The sequence below is a fragment of the Peromyscus maniculatus genome, chromosome 14, assembly GCF_049852395.1.
Source record: "Peromyscus maniculatus bairdii isolate BWxNUB_F1_BW_parent chromosome 14, HU_Pman_BW_mat_3.1, whole genome shotgun sequence".
NCBI lineage: Eukaryota > Metazoa > Chordata > Mammalia > Rodentia > Cricetidae > Peromyscus > Peromyscus maniculatus.
This window is the reverse complement of record NC_134865.1, coordinates 74,983,405-74,995,709: the sequence shown is the minus strand read 5'-3', so window position 1 is coordinate 74,995,709 and position 12,305 is coordinate 74,983,405. Positions and strand designations below refer to the sequence as shown.

At 43.4% G+C, this 12,305-nt stretch overlaps 1 protein-coding gene across 6 annotated transcripts in view; it reads right to left on the bottom strand.

Annotated features, from left to right (window-relative positions):
* The window catches only part of Ppp4r4 (protein phosphatase 4 regulatory subunit 4), a 94,973-nt gene extending 87,720 nt beyond the window's left edge, over positions 1-7,253 (bottom strand). For 2 of the 6 annotated variants that reach the window (XM_042261106.2, XM_016009182.3), the window contains exons 1-2: positions 6,946-7,253; positions 5,466-5,539 (exon numbers count right to left, since the gene is read on the bottom strand). In XM_042261106.2, the coding sequence (XP_042117040.1) occupies positions 5,466-5,539; positions 6,946-7,068 (197 nt within the window). In that variant the 5' untranslated portion in view covers positions 7,069-7,253. The remainder of the gene's footprint in view (positions 1-5,465; positions 5,540-6,945) is intronic. The other 4 variants (XR_006063591.2, XM_016009183.3, XM_006990915.4 and 1 more) reach the window with 4 other exon arrangements.
* Positions 7,254-12,305: the final 5,052 nt, after the last annotated feature.

Below are 12,305 nucleotides of genomic sequence, written 5' to 3'. Positions count from 1 at the left end.
AGCAACATAAAAAGATGGGTTAGGTACACTACCTAATGAACACATTCGGTGCAAGATGTCAATAGCACATTGCTAAGATGGGGCATCATTTGCAATATATCTAAACATCTGCAAGCCAGTCTCACTGTCATTCAGGTGAAGATGCCTCTGTGGAGAGTCTGGTTTCTGATGAGTACTACCAGCAAAAGAAGCTACCCAATATCTATCACAAAGTGCAGTTGATAACTTTACTTATACTCATTAAATTATTGGAAGGAAAAAGCAATAGCACTATCCTCTTTATGACTTTGAAATGTATGCTGAGCTCTAAGTGTTGGAGAAGCAGGGAAAGCAGAAAAGAGACTGAAGGCTATAATTAACTGGGTACCCACTGTGTGCTAAGTGTTCCCCACAGTTCACACTTCTGGAAAACAGGGACATTTTCACTTTGCAAATGAAAAAAATCAAAGTTCCAAAACTTTAGTAACTTTCCTATAATCACAAAAGCAATGACTATTAGAATAGGATCCCATGACACACTCTTGCATGCGTGCGCGTACACACATACACATGTGCGCACACGCACACACACACACAAACACATACACATATACAATCACAAGTTGCTTCCTCTAGGGTTTTGGCCAACTTAAATATATTTAAACATACTTGTGTTAAGAGGTATATATTCAGCCGGGCAATGGTGTCGCACACCTTCAATCCCAGAACGCGGGAGGCAGAGGCAGGTGGATCTCTGTGAGTTTGAGGCCAGCCTGGTCTACAGAGTGAGTTCCAGGACAGCCAAGGCTGTTACACAGAGAAATCCTGTCTCAAAAATAAAAATGTGTGTGTGTGTGTATTCATATCACAAAAAGAACAAGAAAGAATTAAAGACAGAACATGACTTGTCCTTCAAAAGTGTGAAATCTGGTAAGGAAAATACCTGCAAGTTAGGGAGCAAAAAAGAATACTTGTCTTTTGATGGAGGAAAGTACTAAAACAACAGGGGAGCTGAAGAAACTGGCATTAGGGAAGGCCTCCTGGTTCAAGAGTGCAGCTGGATCTTGGGATGGTAAATGTCAGACAGGTCTGACGAAGGGATATGCTGGGATGAGGAAAGGCAGAGTGAAGGATGACCACATGGATCCAAGTGACACTGAAAAAAATCAGCATTACTACTCCAAAAGAGTTAAAACAGCCCAAATGTTGGTCTGCTGATAAATGGATCAACAAAAATGTGGTACAATAGTTCCTCCTTACCCAAGATTTTGTGTTCTGTGGTTTGTTATTCACCCTCAGTTACTATCACCTTCTCTCAATGTCTTCCAGTATAGCACTGTGTGTGTGTGCGTGCGCGTGCGCGTGCGTGTGCGTGTGTATGTGTGTGTGTTTAAGCACTTTTTATTTAGTAATGACCAAAGCATACAGCTAGTAGTGCTGGCAATTTGGATCTGCCAGTGAGAAGCCATGAAGTGCTTCCTTTAAGTGAGAAGGTGAACTTCTCAATAAGGAAAAAAAAAAAAAAAAAAAAAAGCTGTATACTATAGTTGCTAAAACAAATGGTAGAAAAGATAGTTTTGAAAAACGATAAGGAAAAAGACATCTGTGCTTATTTTGCTGCTGTCTAATCTCAAACTACAAAAGTTATGCTTAGTAACAATGGAAAATGTGTTAAATATCGGGACTCAGTATTCCACAGTTTCAGCATCCAGGAGGAGGTCCTGAAACATATGGTCTGCAATTAAGCAAGTACTATATGCCTATGCAATCGAACACTATTTACCAACAAAAAGGTATGTAGTAATGATGATCTATCATAAACCTTGAAAACGTTTTGCTAAGTAAAAGAAGTCAGATTCAAAGGCCATCATATACCATCCCATTTATAGGAATGCCAGAATAAGCAGGTCCACGGGGACAGGAAACAGATTAGTAAGTAGCTCCCAAAAGTTGGAAGGATTCAGAAGTACAAGCTTTATGGGAGATGAAAACGTTCTAAAATTGACAGTAGTGTTAGTTACCCAGTTCTGTGAATACATGAAAACCACTAACTGTTCACTTCAAAAGAAAACCATATGGAATATGAAACACGGTTCAGTAAAGCCATTTTAAAAAATGAGGAACAGCCAAGCAGTTGTGGTGTATGCCTTTAATCCCAGCACTTGGGAGGCAGAGGCAGGTGGATCTCTGTAAGTTCAAGGTCAGCCTGATCTAAAGAGCAAATTCCAGAACAGCTAGGATTATACAGAGAAACTCTGTCTCAAAAAAAAAAAAAAAAAAAAAAAAAAGTGAGGAACAAACAGGATATCACAATGCACAGCCAAAGAACTCACACTACTTACCAAGGACTTTAAATGCCTTAAGGGTCTACGATTATCTAGGACACAATTCAAGATTTATGAGTGAAAATTTACTTAATGAAAATACAGTATGCATAGACTCTTCTCTAATAAAATTATTCACATATTTTGAGTACATTCCTAAAATATATGCCAAAATCACACAGAAGAGAGAGAACAGGAAAAAGATGCTGCGATCTGAGTTTGACTAAGACACAAGCTGTGACTACTGGGAAGTTGTTTTGCTTCAGTACTAAATGCCACAGATGGGTCTATCAGCATCATATTTATGCAAAACCATAAAATCATCTGTGTTAAATCTTCAAGCATCGTAACGTTCTAAACTTTCTGTTAAAATGGCAATGATAACTGACCTGTCACACTTTCAGACTAAACAGTGAATTTGTCTATCATTGGATGTTGGATTCAATTTAAATGCTATAAGAACCTCCATTAATGTAAAGCTTCACCTACTGATGCTTACACATTTGATTGAATTCTAATTCAGAATTATTAATATTCCAAAATGGCTCAGTGGCTAAGAGTAATGACTGTTCTTCCAGAGGACTGGGGCTCCAGTTCCACCAGATCCAATGCCTTCTTCAAGCACTGACTGCATGTGGTGCACAGACATCCATGCAGAAAAAACATCCATATACATAAAGTAAATATTTTAAAGGATTCCAAGAGTTTTAATGTACACAATAAGAGAATTAAAGAAGCAAACATAACACACAAAAGTAGTAAATATACATATCCAACACTAGGAACAGTGAAGCACTCAAAATTAAACCGGAAAATCATCCACAGAGGGAAAAGACAGAAGTCCCTATTAGGTTCTAGAATATTCAGAACAATATTTTAAGGGAATAAATTATTTAAAATAGAAAGCTCACTCTAAGAGAGCAGATAAGAAAGCAAGCTTTAACAGAGACAGTTTGAATACATCTATGAGACAAGCCAGTCCCCTCCCCTGAATCCTGGAGAAGAAAGAACCCTTCAGGCAATCCTGCCCTAATCCCTCCAGAGGCAGGCCTGAAAGAAATCTCCCTTCCCCCTACTCCCTACCCCTACCCCCTGCCCCCGACCCCCTTCCCCCAGGAGGTGGTAGTAAGAGGGTAGCAATACAAAAGAAGACCCTAGCTGGATAACCCACACACAAGCCAACTAGTGATCCCCTATCCATAAGAAACTAAAGGAGACACGTGATCTCTTTTTAAACTCTCTTCTCTGAAAAGGGGACTGGGAGGGGGAATCTGCCTCATAAGGTCTTTATAAAGTTCCAGAACTAAAGGAAACTTATGTTCTATATCTAAAAAAAGAAAGGAAGACAACTTAGTTCTCTAAACAATAAAAGCAAAGAGAAAAAACAAACTTAAAACAAAAAGGTTTATCAATGACATCTAGAATGAGGTATCTGCTGTCAGCTGTAAGTAGAGTAAGACTCTCAGTTTCTCGATTATAAGCCAGGGTTTACACTAAAAAAAAAAAAAAAAAAAAAAAAAGCATGCCACAGGAATAAGCAGAGCTTATTTTCAACCATTAACTGCAGCATATCAAGAGAAATTTATCTAATATTCTTCAACTGTCTAGTCATTTGCAGAAGAATAATTATGATGAAAGCCAATTGGCAGGAAAGGTCTCACTATGAAGCACTGGCTGCCCTGGTATTCCCTATGTAGCCCAGGCTGCCCTTGAACTCCGGTAATTCTCCCACATCAACCTCCCCCAAACACTGGGACTACAAGTGTGGCCACCAAGCTCGCCTTCACTTTGCTTTGCTTGCTTGATTGCTTGCTTGCTTGTTTGTGTTTGTTTGTCTATCTGTCTATCTGTAGGTTTATCTGTTTGGTTTGGTTTTGTTCAGTATAATCATTGAAGACCATGATCAACAGGATCTGAATGGTAGGTATATTGATGCACAGTAAGAACAGAAACTCAGGTTGCCACCGAGAGCTAAATCATAATTAAGAAAAGTCCTGGAGAAAGGCTGAGGAGACAGTTCAGTGGTAAACAGTTTGTTTCACATGAGCAAGACCCTGGTCTTGAGGAAGAGGAAGAGGAAGAAATTTAGAGAAGAAATTTCTTATATAATCATTCAACAATTATCATGGGACTGGAAATATGATCTATCATCTATAATCAAGAACAGAATAAGAAGCTGGCCAGCACTTGAAACTAGTAAAGTAGACCTAAGCAAAGGAAACAAGAACAGACATCGTAGGAGGTAACAGCATTTTTCAAAATCTGATTCCAAATAGCAAAAGTGAATACTAATTTACCAAAAGGAAAAAAATATATACACAGGTAAAAATAATTCTTAAATATATACAAAATGCCTAGGACATTTTCTATTTCTGAAGACTTTTCATCAATATATTTACCTTTCTAAATGATTAAGAACATTTGTATTACTATGTTCATATATGCATATGAAGTTGATTCCAGCAAGGTCCTGAGGTCTACAAGTTAGAAGAGTAAGAACAGTCCTGCTCCAGCTTCCCTCCCTCCCCAGGCACAGGACTGAAGACCTTTGTGTCTGATACAATGGTAGTCTCGTCAGACACATACATAGCAACAACATAACCATTTGTCTTAAGCTATTCTATAGAGCCTTCGAGATGCTCTGAAACTTAAATGAGAGTAGACTCAATTTAATTTTTAAAAAAAGAAACTCTCAGGCAATATAAAGCTCACATTGCAAGACTAATATAAACAATATTTCCTGAGCACAAATCTGTGTTTGTGAATTTTTTTTCTACACAGTAAATAGCACGTAATATTCATACTCTATAATAAACTTAAAAATTAATCACTAGCTACCCTTAAATCTTATCTATCCTAACTGAGCAAAGTTGGAAAGGAATTTTAAAAGGATGTGATTCAATTCAAACCATTAGCTGTTCTGCTTCTCCTCCTCCAGGCAATGTTCTTTAAATTAGATATGTTATTTGATTTCAGTTCTCAAATTCATAAGCCCAGACCTAACCTAATTCACAACATAATTGTGATGCATGCAAAAGTACTCTCTTCAAGTGGGAGAGTAAATCTGAACACCAATGACAATTGAAACATGACATTTCAGAAACAGTTCATGTTTGCCCCACAGGCAAAAAGCAGCAATTTGACAGAAAGACTGAGACATACCTGAGCAGATAAACAGCCCTGTCAATATCACTGAGGTCTTCATCAACAGTCAATCTTTCTATTTCTTCTGGTGTCTGTCAAGTACAATATGCAAATTAGACATACAAACATTGGTCATTCTTGCCTCCCAAAGACCCTCGAAGACCCTATTGGTGAAAAAGTTTCACAATTATAGCAATGACAACTAATCCAGAGTCTGATGATTCTTCTACATTCTAGCAAACACAAAGGTCTCCAGTTCAGTGCTGAGAGTGGGGACTGGTTTTACTCTAACTTAACAGGCTGCAGGACCTCACTGGAATCAACTTCATACGCATATATAACACAAGTGGATATATATACGTATATTCACATATTTTTATCTCCAACAGAATAATACTCTACAGCATTTTTCCACACCAGGAAATGCTTTAAAGCGGGGTTGTACTGAAGACTGCTGAATGGAATTGAAAAGGACAAGCTTTGGAGCTTGGGTTGGGAACTGAATAAACTTAGACTGAAAGGCAAAGGTTCAAGAGAGCTATTGAGGGAATGGCCAGATGAGTAGGGAAGGGGTCCTTAAACTAGGTTTGCTATCTGTGAGGATGAGGGTTGGTGACTCAGAAGGCTGAGAAGATGACTCTGTGGGGTGGGGGAGCTATTGGGAGTGGGGGTGGGGGGACAAACAGAAGGTTGACTCCTTCAAGGGAGTTGGGAAGCAGGGTCCCACCTACAATCCTGGAGATGCTGGGAGGAAAAGGATGCATGGTGACTCTGGATGGGAGCAAAGGACTGAGAGAGGCTTTGAAACCCTAAACTAGGACGACTCTAGGAAGGGTGCCTGTCTTTGGGAGGTGAAGGGAAGCAATGCTGCCCTGGGCACAGGGAGACCCAAGCTTGATCTTATGCAGAGGTGGGGGGAGGACCATGAATGGATGGGACCTGGGATATCTGGGTGAGAGATGGAGGTAGGGCTGTGTGAACCCGAGGGTGGGCCAGCGACCAGAACCTGGGGACACGAACCCAGAGAGAAGCCGGCTGCGGATGAGGGGCACACGGAGGCTGGCCACAAGAACAGCGGCTTGGCCGTTCGCGGGGGAGGCCGGCGCCGGGTGGGGCGCAGGGCTGGCCGCAGTCGGGGGACGGGGCTGATTCCAGTCAGGGGACAGTACTGATTTCAATTCTGAGACAGGACTGGCCGCAGTCAAGGGACCCAGCTAATTCCAGTCAGAGGAAGGGGCTAGCCTCAGTCAGGAGACAGGGCTAGCTCCAGTCAGGGGAAGGGGCTGGCTCCAGTCAGGGTAAGGGGCTAGCTTCAGTCAAGGGGCCGGACTGGTTCCAGTCAGGGGACGGGGACAGGCCGACCCTGGGCTGCGGCGGGGAGTGAGGCTCTGTAGCGGCTGCGGTGACACGGCGACTGGCGCTGGAGCGCCGAGGGACCGTCGGACGCCGCCGGGTCGGGCGGGCAGCCCTGAGGGGAGCGTCCCTCGGCCCTGCGCACCTTGAGGCTCCGGCGGACCGGCCTCTCGATGATGGTGAGTTCCTGCAGGTCCTCCATGTAGCCGAACAGGCTGTTCTGCCCGAAATCCATCGCGACGCCGGCGGCGGGCGGCGGCGGATGCATGGACCGCCGAGGGGCTCCCTCGCCGGCCGGCCCGAGCGGCCCCGGGATGCCGGACGCGCGCAGCCCCGCGCCGCCCACCAGAAGGACTCTCCGGTCCCGCTCTCGGCCGCGGGCAAGCGGAGCGAAAGGCCGCGGGCGGCGAGAGATCGAGCGCGGCGGGAGCCGGAGCGCAGCGCGCCGAGGGGGCGGGGTGGGTGGAGGGGGCGGGGCGCACGGAGGGGGCGGGGCCAGGGCCGGGAGCCGCCTCAGCGGCCGCCTCGGCCCCGCCCCCGCCCGGGGGCTGCGCGCGCCGTAGGACGCAACTGCCTCGCAACGACGCGCCCCCCATCGGGCTCCCTCGGCCCTCGCCCCGCCCCCAAGGCGAGCAACCCGCCTCTCGGCGCGTGCGCAGAGCTCTCCGCGTGTTCCCCCCACCCTCTCCCGGCGGCCAGGAGGCGGGCTAGGGGCGGGGAATGGGCGCGGGCAGGCTGAGCCAATGAGAGTGAAGCGGGGGAGAGGACGGTGGGCTGGGTTGCACCTGTGAGAGTAACTCTCCGGTTATTTGGTGACTGCTCTGCCCAGCTAGCCCGCTGCTAACGCAGACAAACCCTGCTCGCTTAGCTCAGGGCCTAGGGGACACTTGAGTGGCCAAATCGGACAATTAGTGCGCAGTATGTGCCTGAGGGTAGGGGACCGGTGTATGGGAATACGATCCTGCAGCGCTGACGTGGGGGGAAGGGAAATGTCCCAAACGGCCTCCTAGAAGAGAGACATAAACTGAATCCTGAAAAATCAGTAGGACTTTAACTAAGAGAGGCTAGAGTCGGGCCCCTTAGAATGAAACTTGGACATGTTCAGGTTGTGACGAGTGCAGCTCTTCTTAGGTACCGGGAGCTAGTGCTTGGCATGGTGGATGGAAAGAGATACTTAAGACCTTGGTGTAGTAGTGCCTTGCTCTAGAGGAGCACGCTGACTCGCTTACATTTGCTTCTAGCAAGAAGAAGGCTGGTGAGGAGCTGAAGAGATGGCTCAGTTGTTAAGATCACTGACTGCTCTTCCAGAGGACGGGGGTTCAATTCCTAGCATATCCACATGGCAGCTAACAACGTTCTGAAACTCCAATTCCAGGGCATCTGACCTCCTGGACAATGCATGCATGTGGTGCACAGCCAGTCATATATGTAGGCAAAACACCATATACATTTTTTTTTTAAAGAAGAAAGGACTGTGGGATCAAGATGGTCAGTGGGTAAAGGAGCTTGCTGCCACACTTGACAACCTGAGTTCCATCCATTGGACACACTTAGGTAAAAGGAGAAAACTGACTTCTACAAGTTGTTCTCTGACCTCCACACTTACTCCATCTTACATGCATGCACACACAGGTAAGCATACACACATTTTTTTTTAGACTAAGGGGGTGAAGAGATAGCTCAGTGAGTAAGAGCACTTGCTATTCAATCTTAAAGAAGTGAATTCAGATCCCAGCACCCACAAAAAAAGAAAAAAAAAACCAGCATGAGCCTGTAACCCCAGCACTGTAGGGGCTGGAGATAAAAGGATCCCTGGATCTGACTTCAGCTTCAGTGAGAGACCCTATTTCAAAGGGGAAAAGCAGACCAGGACACGCTAAATAGCTAGCTTCCTGTGGCTTCCTCATGAAACACACCTGTAAACACACCACACACACATACACACACACACACACACACACACACACACACACACAATGGGATATACATAGGGACAGAGGGGAAGTAGAATAGGTTATGCTATTCATGCTCTCCACCTCATGCCAATTAACAAGGGCCTGTCTCTTATTCCACACTCACTCTCTTTCCATGCTCTTATTCTGGTTACACACACACACACACACACACACACACACACACACAGAGGCACCCTCTCTTATGTTTGAAATATGCCCCAGTATATATACATATCACAAAATAAATTGGTGTTTTGGTTTGTGTGTCTACTTTTATAACAATGAATCATACTGTGGTAAGAACTCATTCTGTTGCTTTGTTTTTCCTCAGTTTAACCTCTCAGAGGTCGCATTAGTTTCTCATTAGCATGCCTAAATACTTGACAGAATTGATGTAAAGGAAGAAGCACTTATTTGGCTAATGATTCCTAGATTTATGCCTTGGTCATTTGACCCAACTGCTGTGAGCCTGTGGCTGGACATCATGGCAGGAACTTGAGATAACACTTATTATAAACTTCATGACCACAGAAAGGGTGGGTTGCCGGAGGGCCTCAGGGCATGCCCTCAGTGACCTAACTTGTTTCTGATATCTCCAAATAGCACCATGATGGCTAACTAAGACTTTGAGACATGGCCTTTCAGAAGATTTCAAATATAACCCATAAAAGGGCTCTATTTAGCCATGTGGCTCTGTACACCAGGAAGGCATTAATCCTGCTATGGACACAACTCTACTTGTATGTCCAACACTACCACCAAGTCCTCAAAAATGAACACAGACAGTGCTAAGGTGGGCATTGGACCTGCCCCTTGCAGACTTTCAAAGAGAAATGAAATTGCTGGGTCTTGGAGCCTCCAAATCTTGCTTGGATTCACTGCCATGCAGCCCTTTAGGGTGACTTTATTCAACCAATGGAGAATAAATGAAGGGAGGATTCCTATTTTGACATTCCACATTCTAACACATGCTACCACCTGATGTCCAGTTTAGATTAATGATAGTAGTGTGGCTGTAATACTGGTTTGTGTCTTTTGGTGATTTGATATGTTGAACATTTTCTACATATTTAGCTACTGAGATTTTCCCTTCCTGTGACATGCCTGTTTATATCCTTTGCCTGGTTTTCTGCTTTCCTATTATCTTTCTAAGTAAATTGGAGGAATTTCTTATATATTCTAAACGACAATTCATTAGTTTTGAACATCTTGAGAACGATGTTTGAACATCACAGATAGCTCTCCCAATCCCTTAGTGTCCTGTTCATTTGATCTTTGCTATCCTACAGAGAATGAGAAAATACTTCATTTTGAAATAGCCAAATACATCAAATTTTAGACATGAGGAGTGTGATGGCTGTTCTTGGTTGTCAACTTGACTATATCTGGAATCAACTAAAACCCTAAAATAGAGGAGCATACCTGTGAGGGATTTTTGCTTAATTTGAAGTGGGAATATGTTTATCTAATCCAGATCTTTGAGGTAGGAAGACATTTAATCCAGTTTTTTTTATTTTTTTAAAGATTTATTTATTTATTATGTATACAGAAGAGGGTGCCAGATCTCATTACAGATGGTTGTGAGCCACCATATAGGTGCTGGGAATTGAACTCAGGACCTCTGGAAGAGCAGTCAGTGCTCTTAACCTCTAAGCCATCTCTCCAGCCCTAATCCAGTTTTTTGACCTGGGAAAACCCACCTCTAATCTGGTCTATGACTTCTGCTGGACCCCTATATGAGAACATGGAAGAAGGAAGCTCTTTGCTCTTTGCCTGCTTGCTCTCACCTCACTTGCAAGTCCATTCTTTCACAGGCATTAGAGCCTACTTCTTTGGTATTCCAGTGTCTACTGAAGATCAACTGAGACATCCAGCCTCATGGACTGAACAACTACTTATTCTTGGACCTTCCATTCATAGATAGCCATTGTTGGATTAGCTGGACCACAGGCTGCAAGTTATTCTAATAAATTCCCTTTCTATATATACAGAGAGATTCATTCTATAAGTTCTGTGTAACCCTAAGTGATACAAAGAGTATATTTTGGAGGAACCTAGTTAAGAATTGTAGCGAGGTATGATGGTATATGCCTTTAATCCCAGCACTCACAAGTCAGATTGCTGTGAGTTTGAGACCAACCTAGTCTACATAGCTAGTTCCAGGACAGCCAGGGTTAGAATAGGGCTACATAGTGAACCTCTGTCTCAACAAAACAATCATTTCTCACCCAAGATCAAATATATTCACCTACCTGTTGTTCTATCTGGCTTCACATTTCCACCTATCACAATTAGGCCTTATCTACCTGGGGATCACCCAGATAGTATTAATAGAAATACTTATGTATGGGATTAATAGGAATGTGATATTATTTTCTCTACTCAGTGAGTCAGTTTTCTAGCAGCACCACCTAACAATCCACCCTTCCCCCACCAATGTGTGCATGTATCTCTGTGCTATGACAAGTACCCATAGACACAAGCACATCTGTTTCTAGCTCTTGTTGTTGCTCTGTTGATCCAGATGTTCTTAGACCAGTGCTATGCTAATTGAATTTCTCTATCTATCTATCTCTTTCTTTTGTAAGATGTCACATGTAGCCAAGACTGGCTTCAAACTCACTAGGTAGCCAAAAATGACTTTGAACTTCTGCTCCTCCTGCCTCCACATCTCAAGTTCTGGGATTACATGTGCATAATACCATTCCTGGTGTGATGCTGGGGATTAAAACCAGGGCTTCATGCATAGGTAAATACTTTACCAACTTCACTACTTTTCCCAGCTTGTGATTATATTCCTATGCCTTAGTTATACAGCAGTCCCCCAGCTACAATGTCACTTTTCATGGTTTCATCTACTGCCCCTCTTCTGTGGTCTGACCCCCCCCAAATAAACAATTTCAACACTTAAAATCATGCTCCACTTGAAGCAGAGATTATCTCATGACATTCTGTTCCATCCTAGCTGAGACAGAACATGAATCAGCCCATGCTCAGAGTATCCATATGGTATACACCACTCACCCATTAGTCACTTGGCAGCCACCTTGGTGATCAGGTAGGCTATTATGGTGTCACAGTACTTGTGTTTAGGTTACATTTATTTTACTTAATATAGTTCCATTTTACTGGTAGTTCCTATTATGACTCTCTTACAGTGTCTAATTTATAAATTAAACTGTCATGGGTATGTATTTATAGGGAAAAAACAGAATATACAAAGTTGGATACTTACCTTAGGTTTCAAGCATCTGGTAGGCATCTCAAAATATATTATTTCTGAGAATAGAAGCGGGGGATAATGTCTGAAGAATGTATCTCCCCACTCTTCACTATTATTTTTTCACTGTTTCTTTTGGAATTCAAAATAAAAATAATGGTGGTGAGCCCACAGCTAAAATTATGATTTTATGTTCCCTAGTCTACAAAGAAGAGTCAAGGAGCAATGGAAAGGGGCAGAAATATGATGGAGGAAAATGGAAAAGGGGCAAAGTCATGGGGTGTTGTGGGATATTTGTTTATACTGTGTGAAGATGTGTCACTGTGATTG